The sequence below is a fragment of the Acipenser ruthenus genome, unplaced genomic scaffold, assembly GCF_902713425.1.
Source record: "Acipenser ruthenus unplaced genomic scaffold, fAciRut3.2 maternal haplotype, whole genome shotgun sequence".
NCBI classification, from domain to species: Eukaryota; Metazoa; Chordata; class Actinopteri; order Acipenseriformes; family Acipenseridae; genus Acipenser; species Acipenser ruthenus.
In genome coordinates this window covers 121,911-136,818 of record NW_026707953.1, presented here as the reverse complement: position 1 = coordinate 136,818, position 14,908 = coordinate 121,911, and the positions used below count along the sequence as shown (strand labels likewise).

Sequence of the window (14,908 nt, the reverse complement as noted above, 5' to 3'; positions counted from 1 at the left end):
GTCCTTTGGGGAAGTCAGGCAAAAAGTTCACTTCAGGACACTTGGGTCTCTTTATGTTTGAGTGCGATGGTTCAATCTCTGGATTACTTCTGCTTCATTTTCCTGCGTTTATACTGACCTCTTGACATCCTGGTCTCCTCAACTTGGTTCTGTAGTTACCCAATTTGTATTTTATGCTGTTCTTCCGTCCATACCAGCCAGTCTCAGATCCAAGCTCTTTCAGGCAGGGGTGTTTGGAAACAAGTGCTTCAGCTGCTTTGAAACTGTAAATAGTAGCTGCAAGTTTCACTAGGATGTCATGCTTTTGATCTCTAGATAACTGAAGACACTTTCCGTTTCTTTCAAAGACAGTGTTTCCTTCTCTGAGCTTCAATTCTACCTCATAAGCAAAAGTGGGCATGGGAAAAATACCTGGCAGCCATCTACTAAGTCGCTCTGGAGAGGACACATCTGACAGCAACTCTGTGTCTGTAGTTGAAATAGAACTGTTTCCACCTCTGCCATGAAAAGTTTCAGTGTAGCTTTCTGTGGCAACTCGTCAATGTCCACTAGGGAGATAAGTTCTCCATCAAAATCAGGGTCTTCGTACTGCAAGCTAAAGTCTGCATCCAACTTGAGCTTGTCCTTCAAAATGCTTTTCAGGTCATCAACAGACTCAGGGAGGGCTTACCTCTGTCCCTCCCTAACAGTTTCAAAACAAAAAATAAAATACCTTTACTTGATAACTATCATGGAGCAAAATACTCAGCTACACCATGTTAAAGGCTGCTAACGTTAGACCTATCTTGTCATAGCCACCTGGTCTACTCTAACCCACCATTTTGTGCACCTGGCGCCACCATGCGATTTCATCAAAAACGTGCACGGCCATCCAACATTACAAGTTTCTTCTGGCTTTTTGCAGGCTAGCTAGCTACTAAAGTTAACAGGCTAGCAGGAATGGCTTCCATAGCTACATGCAACCTATTTGAAACGAATGGAAGCTTGAATTATTTTGCTAGCTACCCAGGTTGATAAGTAAACGACAGGGCCGCCGAGAGCCGTCATGGGCCCCGGGGAAGGACTGGTATGTCTCGCTACCGCGTGTATAATAGTCATTAATCTGAAGCTTACTTAACATCAAATAACATACGTTTTTAGCATAAACTACATTAATGGTGTTGCTATACACTTTTATTTATCCTGTGCCAAAAATAAACCACTCATCTCTGCTCTTAACTAATAGCCTGTATTGGTGAATATATTTGTATTTTAAGCGATACCGATTATTCTCTAATTGTGTTTACCACCAGCTGAAGAAAGTACTTTATTTATTTTATACGACACCATTTTTCTAACAAACTGCTGCACCACGTTGTTTTGAGGAAATTATAGATCTTAATAATAGAATAATTCATACTGTGGTGTGTGTGTGTATATATATATATATATATATATATATATATAAGTTCTCCCTTCATCAGACCCCCCTTCGGGGCGTTGGGCCCCGGGGAAATTTCCCCATCTTTCCCGTCCTCTCGGTGGGCCTGGTAAACGTTACATAGTCCAAAGCTGAAGACATGTTAGAAAGCTGCCAGTTAGTTGCGTTAGATAGCTAGCCATTTAACGTGTTAGCATAGGTTTGCACAGAATTCTTGCCCCTCTCAGACTCTGACCTCTCCTCCCTGCTCCAGGGTCACAAACCCACCACGTGTGCCTTGGACCCCCTCCCCACTCACCTCTTTCAAGCTGCTGCTCCTGCTCTACTCCCCTTCATCTCCTCAATCCTCAACACCTCTCTACTTTCTGGCATCTTTCCCTCTGCCTTCAAAAAAGCCTCTATCACTCCCCTCCTCAAAAAACCTACCCTCGACCCCACCTCCCTCCAGAGCTACCGTCCTGTCTCCCTCCTACCCTTCCTCTCCAAAACCCTCGAGCGGACTGTACACCGCCAGCTCTCTGCTTTCCTGTCCAACCACTCTTTGCTTGACCCTCTCCAATCTGGCTTCCGCTCTGCTCACTCCACTGAAACCGCCCTCCTGTCTGTCACCAACTCACTTAAGTGTGCCCGAGCTGCCTCTCTCTCCTCTGTCCTAATTCTCCTCGACCTCTCTGCTGCCTTTGACACTGTTGATCACTCTATTCTACTATCATCTCTTGCTGACCTGGGGATCTCTGGCACTGCTCTGGCCTGGTTCTCCTCCTACCTCTCCAACCGCACTTACCAGGTAACCTGGCGTGGAGCAACCTCCACACCTCACCCTCTCTTAACTGGAGTCCCCCAAGGGTCAGTCTTGGGTCCTCTCCTGTTCTCTCTCTACACCCGCTCCCTGGGCCCCCTCATCGCATCCTATGGTTTCTCATACCATTTCTATGCTGATGATGCTCAGATTTTCCTCTCCTTCCCCACCTCTGACTCCACCATCTCCTCCCGTATCTCTACCTGTCTGTCTGCTGTTTCCTCCTGGATGCACTCGCATCACCTCAAACTCAACCTCTCTAAATCTGACCTCCTTTTCTTTCCCTCCTCCTCCCCCTCCTCTGATCTCTCTATCTCTGTTCCTCTGGAATCTACCACACTCTCTCCCTCTTCCTCCGCTAAGAACCTTGGAGTCACCCTGGACCCCTGCCTCTCTTATTCCCAGCACATCTCCACTCTGGCACGCACTTGCAGATTCTTCCTGAGCAACATCCGAAGAATCCGACCCTTCCTCACCAACTATGCTACCCAGCTCCTGGTCCAGGCCCTGGTACTCTCCCGCCTAGACTACTGCAACTCCCTCCTGGCTGGCCTCCCTGCATCCGCCACCCGTCCGCTCCAGCTCATCCAGAACTCTGCTGCTCGCCTGGTGTTCTCTCTACCTCGCTTCGCCCACGCTACTCCACTACTCTGCTCGCTCCACTGGCTCCCGATCACCGCTCGCATCCAGTTCAAGACTCTTGTACTAGCCTACAGATGCCTTGATCAGACTGCACCCAGCTACCTCCAGACCCTCATCTCTCCCTACACCCCCACTCGACCTCTCCGCTCTGCCTGCACTAGAAGACTGGCTCTACCTCCGCTACGCTCCCCTGCCTCCCGAGCCCGCTCCTTCTCCACCCTTGCTCCGCAGTGGTGGAACGACCTTCCTACAGATGTCAGGACTGCCCAGTCCCTGACCACATTCCGGCGCCTCCTTAAGACTCACCTCTTCAAACAGCACCTGTAGAACTCCTCTGTTGTATCCTGGGACACTATCACCCTTCATTTAAATGTGCTTTATTTTGCTCTTATCTGCCCCCTATTTTACTGCATTTAATACTGTACTTCAGAATATTGTAATCTGCCAAGTGTTTAACCTGTAGTACTTTGTATTTAATCATATCCTGATGTAACTATCACTATTTAATCATATCCTGATGTAACTATCACTATTATCTGCTGTATTATTGAATTGTGGTTTGTCACACTTGAACAAAAGTTATTGTATTTCTTGCTCTTATTGTATTACTTGTATTGTAACACTTGAATGTATTTGTATTTGCTTGCGATTGTAAGTCGCCCTGGATAAGGGCGTCTGCTAAGAAATAAATAATAATAATAATAATAATAATAATAATAATAACCAGGAGGTCCCCGGTTCAAATCCCACCTCAGCCACTGACTCATTGTGTGACCCTGAGCAAGTCACTTAACCTCCTTGTGCTCCGTCTTTTGGGTGAGACATAATTGTAAGTGACTCTGCAGCTGATGCATAGTTCACACACCCTAGTCTCTGTAAGTCGCTTTGGATAAAGGCGTCTGCTAAATAAACAAATAATAATAATAATAATAATAATAATAAAGCTCTTGACAAAGCTGAAGGCGTCTAAAACATAGCAAATATATGTAAACAGTGCTTACATCATTGAATCATTAGTCGGTTGAGAAGCGAATGCAATCGACATTCGTACTCCCCGAGACCTTATCCGCGGGTACACTGCTCGTCAAGTGTGGAAAACAAGTGTCCAGGATTGCAGTGAGACAAACAGGCAAACCAGCCAATCGCACCGACGCGTTTGTCCAACGTCATGCAAAAAATACACCCAATTGGCTAGCCTGCATTTGAAAATTGCCTTTCGTAAATTTCAAACATAGATTAGTTTAAAATAAAAACAGAAATATTTTAGATTTTTAGCATCTGCATCACAACACAACTATCCTGGTACTTATTCAATTCATTCTCAACTCAACTGTGATAGCTAGCTAGCTTTCTGGCTAGTAAGCTGATTTAGCGGGCTGACAGCTGAGCAGAAATGAACTGTTAAATTCGTAAAATTATAACAAACGATACAGACTTGATCGTAATTCGAAAGTTTACCGTATACAATTTCTCCACCGCCGCAGACAGAAGAGATTAAATGTTTAGTTAACCTACAATATTAGTCACTCCAGGAAGAGCCGCCATGTTTTAGATGATTTTTCTCGACCGTGCCAACGTCGATGACGTTTGTGACGTCACACGTTAATAAACTCAAACTGAAAAGATTTGTGTGTCAGCAAATCTAATATCAGAAGTTCTCTTTACATAAAATCCCACATATAGTTAATTTGAATCAAAAACATAATTGCTACAAAATCAAAACTGAGTTGCAAGTTAAGGGAACCCAAAACGTTTGTGTCAGTACTACTATTTTATACCTTTTGTGTTTCCAATGCTTAATTTATTCAATGAGTTTAACTATTCGGGTTTACAGTGCAGTAATATGTTTTCATATTGAGGTGAGCTGTAGAGATGCGTGGATAGTGAACTTTTCTTTGCCTTCTTTTCTATAACTTTATCATCAATATAAATACATGATCGCAGTAAACTTGTGCGCGCGAATTAAAAAACAAAACTGTTAGCCAATACTGTAAAATGTCGCAGAAGAAAATCCACTCGTTTTTTCAGCAAGAGTGAAATAGAACAAACAGAACAACAAGTTGTAGAAAATGAAGACTTGAATTTGGAACACCAGAAAAAAAAGAACAAACAAAGCTCACAAGCGTCAGATAAAAGAAAAAGAAAACAAGCAGCAAAGTTTCAGCCTTATTGCAAAACTCTGTTTCCATGGGTTGTATATAGTATTCTAACAATGTTTTTTTTTTCTTTTTATTGTAAAAAGACATACATGTTATAAGTAATTCATAATGCATTCTGTGTCTGTATGTAGCTTTTCAGGGCAAATAAATCTGGTTCTTGAGTTTTAATGTTCTAAAACTTTACAACTGTAAATTACCAATGTATTTAAACTGTAGAGCATTATTAAAATGGTTTAATTAAATAATTGTTTTGGTCAATACAGTGATTTAAGGTATAAAATAAAAACAGGATTCATAACACCCTTGAAGACTTGAGCTGTGCGCCAGTAGTGACTACTGAATATCTGGAGTGACTAATGTTTTTAGAAAGTATTAGTCACTAGTGAAACCCAGGGGAAACCCTGATCACAATCCCCTAACTAACCTACTCATGAGCCGGTATTCATACAATGACTCCTGCTGCTTCATACGGCCTTGGCTGGGAATTGCCTTCACAAGCACCGCTTGCAGTCTCAAGGTTGCGTAGCTGTTGTTCCTGCAGAGCGGACCCTCTCCTCCCGAGTATACGCCGCTCCCCTCTGGCATGGTGTTACAGTCGCTTCGAACCATCTCCCGCGGATGTTTTTACACTGACGGGCACTCGGTCAAGACCTGCCCACCTGCTGATTGAGGTCCAGCACAGCCAATCACTTGCTGCACTTCCCCTCAACCAAGCCTAGCAGGCAGCAAGTCTAAATCGAGCGCCCGTCTGTAAACAATAAATGTAATAAAACAAATCAACTCCAAAACACACAATAAACCCATTTCCCCATAGAAATTATACCAACACTAAACACACGTGCAGGGCAATCACCCTGCTACAGACACAGTAAACACAGATCTCTGCTTTGCATTGGAAAGGTTAAGTGGAACAGTTGAAAAGAAGCTGGATAAATTTGGGGACATCATCTACGCATATGGAAGCGAGAGGTTTGGAGTTGAAAAAAGGAAGGAAAAATTACAAACTATTCCTGGAAAGTCTAGACGGCAGCAGGAGATTGAACACTTAGAGAAAGGAGACAGCTGAGGAAGCAATGGAGAAGAGCAGAACAAAGTCAGAAGGAGGGACTCAATCTCTTACAAAGGGTCATAAAAGATAAGCTTGCAACATTGCGCAGAGCTGAGCGCCTACGGAAACGCTACAAAAAGAAGGAGCGTATGAGAACTAACTTTTATAAAGACCCATTCAAATTTGTAAAGTTATTCACCAGTGAGAAGAATGGCACACTAAAAGCATCTAAGGTTGAGCTGGAGAGATATTTGGAGGAAACCCATACAGATTCAAAAAGGCAGGAGCCTATGTCAATTCCTTCAGACATCCCACCTATCATTCCACCAGAATACCAAATGGAGGACTGTGCACCTAAGTGGAAAGAAGTAGAGCAAGCTGTGAAAAAAGCAAGGGCTTCATCACCACCAGTTTCACCCTATTTCCCTATTAAACGTAGAAGGCAAGATTTTCTTCAGCATTATTGCTCAGAGATTGTCAACTTACCTATTAAAGAACTGCTTCATTGGCAGAAAAAGCAGGCATTCCATGTTTCACAGGATGCTTAGAACACATCAATGTGATCTGGCAACAAATTCAATCAGCTAAAAAGGAGAGGAAGGAGCTCCATGTGACATTCCTGGTTTTGGCTAATGCATATGGTTCAGTGCCACATGAACTTCTTTGGGCAGCATTTGATTTTTTCAGTGTACCAAAGACAATAACAAATTTAGTGAAAGCCTACTTTGGAGATTTGCAATTTAGTTTATCAACTTCAGAATTCAGCACTACATGGCAATGCCTAGAAGTTGGAATAATGGCAGGAATAATGTGCTGAAAACTGGAAGAAAGTGGGTGGCAAAGAAAGCTGTGGAGGATGCAAAGGCTGCCCTTCGAATTGGTGATATCATGGGGCAAGTTCAGCATGGAAGAGGGGGTCTTGGTCTCAGTTCAGCTCCTCCTACACGGCACAAGGCAGCCCCAGCTCAATGGAGGAAGATGGTAGTCAACAAGGTGCAAAAGCAGGAGGAGAGGTTGAGTTGTATAAAGGCCATTTCCCAGGCCAAGCAGGGAGAATGGATGAGATGGGAGAGTGTGGAACAACGCAAGATTGGCTGGCAAGACCTATGGTCAATGGAACAGAGCAGGATCAGTTTCCTCATCAGGTCAACATATGATGTTCTCCCATCACCACAGAACCTAAACCTCTGGGTAGGAGAGGATCCCTCATGTCCTTTGTGTTCATCACCTGCAACATTAAGGCACATTTTGACAGGATGTAAGGTGGCTCTTAGCCAAGGACGGTTTACTTGGCGCCATGACCAGGTGCTGCGATGTTTGGCCTTAGCATTGGAAGACAAGCGTAACATGACCAATAAGTTGCCACCTGTTCCATCAAAACATTACACACAAAAGACAATATTCCTCCGCCCAGGAGAGCAACCACCAAGAAAAGGTGTTAAAACCAATCCTCGCTCAGGACAACTGGAAGCTGCTAGAGACTGGAAAATGCTGGCAGATGTTGGTCAACGACTTATTCTTCTACCTGAGATTGCCACCACTAACCTTTGACCAGATATTGTCTTGTGGTCTGGATCAGCACGCCTTGTTCATCTGGTAGAGTTAACAGTGCCATGGGAGGATGCTGTAGATGAGGCGTATGACAGGAAGAAACTGCGGTATGCTCAACTAGTGTTATAGAAATGTTACAGAAAATAGGACTGACTCGAAAAATAGGACTGACTCGACATAATGTACTGGCATTTTGTTCTCCCATAACCTTGCTCACATAACCTTGTATGCTTTGCTAAAGATAAGGAACCGCAAGATGCCTACACTGCAGCTGCGGCTGTGAGAAAAAAGGATGAGCCAGACGTGTCTTTTTGCACGTATACCCAAACCACCCATCCTTTTTATCTGCTTGCTTAGTTTTATGCCAAGTATGCATAGTTATAAGTTTTCTCTTATATGCTAATACCTGAATCATCATTGGCTAACCCTCTGCCTTGCTGACAATTTTAAGGTATATAAGAAACAGATCTAACTCTGTATGTTGGAACACTGCTCGATGATTATCTAGCACCCTGTGTGCTGAGAGTGTTCTCAGTTTGTAAACTTAATAAATAAAGGCCTGTGTGTTTGGAACTCGCAGTCTCTCTTCCTTTATTAGAATTTCCACGACAATTCTTGGCGACCCAGGTGGGACGGCTAGCTCCGTTTTCCGATTGTTCCCGGGGACTTTGAGGTTAACCGTGCACGGGGGCTGCTTAGGAGTGGCTCAGGGAACCACACTCTGAAATAGTTTCGGAGGAGAAGGACCCGCCTTGAACCCGGCTGGGAGCATCGGTGGACGGATACGCCGTACCGAACAAAGACAAAGGGTGAGACTGGTTTTCCTCATACATAAAATAGACCAATTGGTAAGGTTCTGGGAACCTGATAAAACCCGTTCTGGGAACGGGCTGCGCAGAAAGAGTTCTGGGAACTCTATTGTCTAGAGGACAAAAAAAAAGAGACCACGTGGTTCCTGATCCGGAAACAGGTAAATTAAGTGATTCGACTGATCTATGAATAATACTAATAAGTAATTACAAATGAAACTAGTTAAAAAGATATCGTATGAAATACCAAATATTGAACTAAAAATAATAATTGAAAAAATTAAATGCACAGTTTAAAAAAAAAAAAAGTCATACTACTAGTGTAGTTGATCAATATACCAAGCGCACTGTTGGATGGTCAATTAAGAAAAGTTATTTTTCTGTGCAGGTGGTGCAAATAAAAATAGGCAGTGATATAGTGTGGACGACAGATAACCATGTGAATGAGTGAGTGAATGAGTGTTATCTGATAATTGTGTGTGTGTGCGCGTGTGGGTTTGATTACAATGAGGTCAAGTAATAGTAAAAAGGAGGTCTGTCTCCCGGACACACTGGTTGGACCGGGACGAACGATGGCTGATAAATGGGGTCGCGGTGTTGTAGACCAGGTTGTTCTGTGGCATAAAATAGCTGATTTTCCACTAAAAGCAACCCAGAGTGAAAGGAAGTTACAAGAATGTAGAGAAAAGTTCGAGTTTGAGAAGACAAAGAAAGAGAAAAAGACTGGGATGGTTATAGGAAATGGGAACGAGAAGCAGAAAGACAAACAGCATTGCAGGCTAAAAGCATAACGGTAAAAGCAAGTCAGAAAGATAGTACTGAGGAAGTGAAAAAAAGAAAAAAAAGACAGAGAAACAGAGATTACGATGAGGAAAGGGACTGCCCCCCCCCCCCCCCCGTATTGTGTTCCTGTTTCCACAGCCCCTGCTCCTGCTCCTCGGCCCGACCGGCCCGTCCAGGTCCATCAACAGCCTCCGCCCACAGCAGAGAGTCCGCTGCCCGCACTTCCGCCTCTGATATCCACCCCAAGCAACCCGACAGGTTTCCAAGGCGGTTCCCGGTGGACTTGGTCCCCTTGGTCGCCCCCTGGACTGAGCTTCTTATCATCGCCAGAATCCCCTGAGACATCAGGATCTTCCAGCACGCTCACTACACGGTTGGGACCAAAAGGCAATCTGAACAACGCCATTATCATGGCCCCCCTGACAGCGTACTGGCTGCCAGAGGTCCTGATTCAGCGCACCTGGAGACAAGATGAGATTAAAGACATTGCTAAAGACTTGCCCGACCCAACTAAGGATGCAGTTCAGTTCAGCGAGCAGATGACCCGTCTTGTGCGTCAATACAAACCCTCTGCCGCTGAAATACGGCACATTATGCGATGCAAATTAAAGCTTCGCTGGGAGGACATCGAAGATACTTTTGACGAAAATCTGACGTGGAAACCGGCAGGGGATGGAGAATATCAACCGCAGTTTGAACAGTTGCTGGACAGATTGAAATGACAATACCCTGCTAAGACCGATTGGGATGCTATACATAGAGCACACAGCACTCCAAAGAGTCTCTAGAGGAATATAGACAAAGATTGGAGACGTGCTTTCGCAAACACAGCGGACTCCGACCAGGCACCGATGAATACAACAGTCTTTTAAAAGCAGCCATAATAAACTGACTCGTACCTGCCCTGAATAAACAGGTAAGGATGACATGCATTGGATGGGAGACGGCTCCCCTCATTACATTGCAAGCACGCTGAAAGACAACAACAGACAAATCAAAAGACAAAAGCTGAAAAAGAAGGAGTTAAATTGCAAGCAGCTCAGCTGGCTTATTATCAGGGCAAAGGACCAACCCGAGGCGGATACCAACGCGGACGGGGCGGACATGGGACGGGGGGTAGGGGGAAGCGGAGGCGGTGGCAACAGAAACTTCCACAACCAGGATAAAGACACTAGTTGCTATAATTGTGGCCAGGAAGGACATTTTGCTAGAGAGTGTCAGAGACAGCAGCAGCAACAACAACAAACCAACGAGAGTAACTGGCAGAGCGCTCCCCCACCGCAAGTATCACTATACAAACCGAAACCAGAATGAAACGAGGCAGGGACAGCTGACACCAAAACAGCGAACAAGCAGTACGTGCTAACTTTTTCTAAACCACAAGAAGCCCCCACCGTTGATCACTTCGTGAATGGTGAGTCATTTGAATTCTTAATTGATACTAGTGCTGCAATGTTTGTCATAAATGCTAGAACTATGCATAACCCAATGATATCAAATGAATCAGTAAAAACAGTGGGAGCCTCGGGAGTAGTATTGATGGAGAAAATGATGATGCCTTTACCCGTACAATATGAAGGGAAAATGTTTATGCATCGGTTTATTTTCTCAGAATGCTGCCCTTGCAACCTAGCGGGACGAGATCTACTATGTAAATTCAATTGTGAAATGAAATGTGAACAAAGCAGAGTTACCGTCTCGTGTCCCTTGGTGATGGCCCAAATGATTGAGACCCGTAGTTGGTTCTATTCATGGGATATACAAAACGGAGGTGAATAAATTGAGGAATTATTTAAATTGGCTCGACAACATTGGGGTCATGAAACTGGGTTTATATCACCTTATGCCTTACATTGCACTGCCCTGTACTCACCTTTATCAAGAGATTATGAATTTGAGAGAGAGTGGTTAGCACAACCTCCATCTAACGAAACAATCACGTGCAGCGCCTTGTATATCGGTTTACGCTTTTGTGTTGCAGCCATTAAACTAAATAGCGATCAGTTTTTACTTTACCACACAACTGACTCTGTGCCACATATAAGCATAGCAAAAACCGATGATGTAGAGTGGAAAGATACTGGTGTCTGGCTTAATTCTGTGTTGCAGGTGACTGACTGGCAAAGTGAAGATGGGTTCAAATTCTCCCCCAGTGCTCGCGCTGTTTGCGCTCCTTTCTTTTGGGTCACGCCTGTCCAACGGGGAATCCATGGGGCAGAGAACCGAGATGCGCCCCTTGAGGAGGCACTGGGAGGCACGTTTTCACCCTTGCTGATCGGCCTCCCCGATTCTCTATGGGCAAAAGATAAGTATGATATTGGCCTTATGAAAGGGGCAGAGCCCCTAACAGTCACACCAAAAAGCACACACCGGCCTAGCTGCGCCCAGTATCCTCTCAGCAAGGAAGCACAGGAAGGCATTGCTCCTGTGCATGCATCTTTGGTCTCTAAAGGAGCTATCGTGCCCTGCCCAGACTCGCCTTGCAGCACCCCGATTCTCCCGGTCCGCAAAGCCTCGGGAGAATGGCGATTTGTCCAAGACCTCAGGTTAGTAAATGACGCGATACATGCAAGGGCCCCTATTGTGCCAAACCCAGTTACTGTTTTGTCAGCTGTTCCCCCTGGTGGAAGCAAACTCATCCAGTATGTGGATGATTTGCTTTTATGTTCTGAAACTCAGCACGCGTGCGAAACTGATACAAGAGCTCTTTTAGAGTACCTAGCTTGTAATGGCCATAAGGTATAAAAAAAAAAAGCTGCAGCTCGTGTCACCATCTGTAAAATACTTGGGACACGATATTACACCGGAAGGCAGGAAATTGGGCCTGGAGCATGTCACTGCAATTCTGACACTGCCCCAGCCTGCCACAAAAAAAAAAAAAAACACATGATGACGTTGCTAGGTATGGCTGGCTACTGTAGAGCTTGGATTCCAGATTACGCTGCAGTAACTCAGCCCCTAGCTGACTTGATACATGGCCATAAGATGACTATGAAAGACACAATTGACTGGACTCCTGACGGACTAACTGCCCTCAAAAAAAAACTCAAACAACTCTTGTCCTCTCCGCCCTGTCTTGGGTTACCCGATCACTCTAAACCTTTTAACCTGTTTGTTTGTGAAAAGGGAGGATTCATGTCGGCAGTACTGACACAAGAGCATGGGGGAAAACAACGTCCTGTGGCTTTTTACTCTAAGCGCCTTCATAACGTAGCCCGAGGGCTAGTCTGTTGCTTGAGAGCGGTGGCCGCCGCCACTGAAGCTGTGCTGGCTAGTGCTGACCTAGTTGCAATGTGCCCTTGTGACAGGAGTGAAAGGAGTCCCTCTTGTAATTCACCCTCCCGACTACTGGCAGCGCTGTGCACAGAGGGCCGAGACAGAGGAGAAAGGCTGAGTAATGGTTGGGGCAGAAGCCGCAGTGGGGGCGGCCATCTTAACTTGGGGCAGGACCTCATGGTTGAGCCCCATTATTGCAATCAGCTGTGCTGCGTTTGATTGTTGGGGTGGGACTCGGCACTATTTAGGCTGTGGGGTTCTGCCATTTGTTTTTTTGACTGTGCTGGATTAACACCTGCAAGAGACGTGCTGGTTTGTTTGTTTTTCATTTATTTCTTTTCAACCACTGAAGTCCTGTGTTTGCAGATCCTTGAAGAGCTGTGCATTTGTTTTCCCTTGCTTTCCCTACCCCTTTGGATACCTGGGCGGATTTGCAGCACAGCTCCTTCTGTGCCTTTGTGTTTGTGAAGCCTCAGGAGGGAGCTGGGGCAGCAGCTGGAGGACACCGGTTGCCTCCGCGTGGATGAACCAAGTGAATGTTTTGTTTTAACTTTTGCGTCTCTGTGTAGTGCGGGACTGTTCTATTTACTGTTTTTATTTCAACCCTTGATTACTATTGCTAGTATTCAAGGGGGTTTCTTATTTTTGTTTGTGCAATACGGGATATTAATAAAACCCTGCCCAGCCCTGCCTTGCTGGTGCGCAGGTTGTACCTCACTGGCTGCCTGTCTCCGTCACTTCCTTCCATAACCCACCACAGCCCTCTAACTGTACATGTTCCTCATGCAGTACATGCTCTCATTTCACAGGCCAAGATAGCACATCTGACTCCAGCTCGTCTATTACATTACCAGAATGTATTAATGACCATGTCACATGTTGTGCTAAAATGCTGTACTGTGCTTAACCCTTCTACACTTCTTCCTACAGAAGCCGATGGAGAGCCTCACGATGGAGAGCCTCAGAATGGAGAGCCTCACGATTGCACCACCTTAGTAGAACAGGTCTGCAAGCCACGACCCAATCTTACTGATGTGCCCCTATTGAACGCTGCTGTATGTAAATGCCAGGCACACACTAACGCTTCTGATCCTGTCTCTCAAGGGAATGCTGTTGCAGATGCTGCTGCTAAAGCAGCGGCCGCATCAACTTAGGCCCCTGTGCTCCAAATGATGTCATTACCTGCCTTAACTGAATCTGTATTTTCTTTACAGGACGTAGCTGACTTACAACACAGTGTGGGACCTGCCGAGATAGCTCTGTGGAAAAACAAATGCTCTTATGATTCTACTCATAAGATTTGGCGAGGACCCACTGGGTTGCCTGCCCTTCCCCGTTCATGTTTCCTTTATGTAGCTAAGTTGGCACACGGCCAAGACCATGTGTCAAAGGGAGGGGTGGTGAATGTTGTTAACAATTTTTGGTTTGCTCCAGGTTTTTCTACATATGCTAACCAATTTTGTGCTAAATGTGTGATTTGTATGACCAACAATGTAGGCCGCAGCACGCCCATGTCCGTATCAGCTCATCCGAGGCCGGAGGGCCCCTTGAACATGTCATGATGGATTTTATTGAATTAACACCTTGCCAAGGTTACAAGTACTGCCTTGTAATAATTGATGCTTTTTCTAAATGGATTGAAGCATTCCCCTGCAGACATGCCACAGCTATGGCAGTAGTAAAAAGCCTGATGAGAGAGATTATACCCCGATGGGGTCTGCCATCTAAATTGACATCTGACAATGGTTCTCATTTTGTGAACAGTGTGGTACAGAACATTTCTGAAAGCCTACAAATTGATTTACGCACACACTGTAGCTACCACCCCGCAAGCGGAGGCTTGGTGGAGAGAGCGAACCAAACAATAAAAACTAAACTAACTAAGCTCATGGCTGAAACAGGGCTCTCCTGGGTTACAGTATTGCCATTGGCCCTGATGTACATGCGTGGACGCACGCACAGTACTACAGGGCTAGCACCTCATGAAGTATTAACGGGACGCCCAATGCGGATGCTGAACACACCTTTTCCTCAAAATAGGCTCACCCTAATGGGATGTGAGGATGAAATGGTAAAATATTGTGCTGCTCTTAACAATGTTCTGAAGTCTATTTTTCCCAGGGTAAAAGCTGCCCTACCCGAACCGAAGGAACCGAAGGCTCCACAAGCTCCTGCCAGGGGACTGGGTGATCATCAAAGACCTCCGCCGGAAGCATTGGCATCAACAACTCTGGACAGGTCCGTTCCAGGTGCTCCTGACAACGCAGACAGCGGTGAAAGTCGCTGAACGATCAACCTGTATCCACGCCAGCCATTGCAGAAAAGTGCCCTATAGCCCGAAGGGAGATGTATCGCCCCCTGGAACAACGTAGACAGCTCGGATGGCCTTGGGACAGTCAGCTTTGGACCCCCAGAGTCCTG

General features: G+C 45.3%; 1 protein-coding gene across 1 annotated transcript; it reads left to right on the top strand.

The window, feature by feature from the left end:
• The first annotated feature begins 1,045 nt into the window (after positions 1-1,045).
• LOC131728554 (uncharacterized) lies at positions 1,046-10,132 on the top strand. Its single transcript, XM_059019567.1, has 3 exons — positions 1,046-1,066; positions 8,350-8,428; positions 9,350-10,132. The coding sequence occupies exons 1-3, from the start codon at positions 1,046-1,048 to the stop codon at positions 9,931-9,933; spliced, it is 684 nt and encodes a 227-aa protein (XP_058875550.1). The 3' UTR covers positions 9,934-10,132.
• Positions 10,133-14,908: the final 4,776 nt, after the last annotated feature.

Excerpts from the sequence above, each read along its gene's own strand:
- LOC131728554 (XM_059019567.1), top strand. The coding sequence starts at position 1,046 with ATGGGCCCCGGGGAAGGACTG. Across the intron at positions 1,067-8,349 it reads TGGGCCCCGGGGAAGGACTG|TTTCGGAGGAGAAGGACCCG; the intron begins GTATGTCTCGCT and ends ACTCTGAAATAG. Across the intron at positions 8,429-9,349 it reads GTACCGAACAAAGACAAAGG|CCCCTGCTCCTGCTCCTCGG; the intron begins GTGAGACTGGTT and ends CTGTTTCCACAG.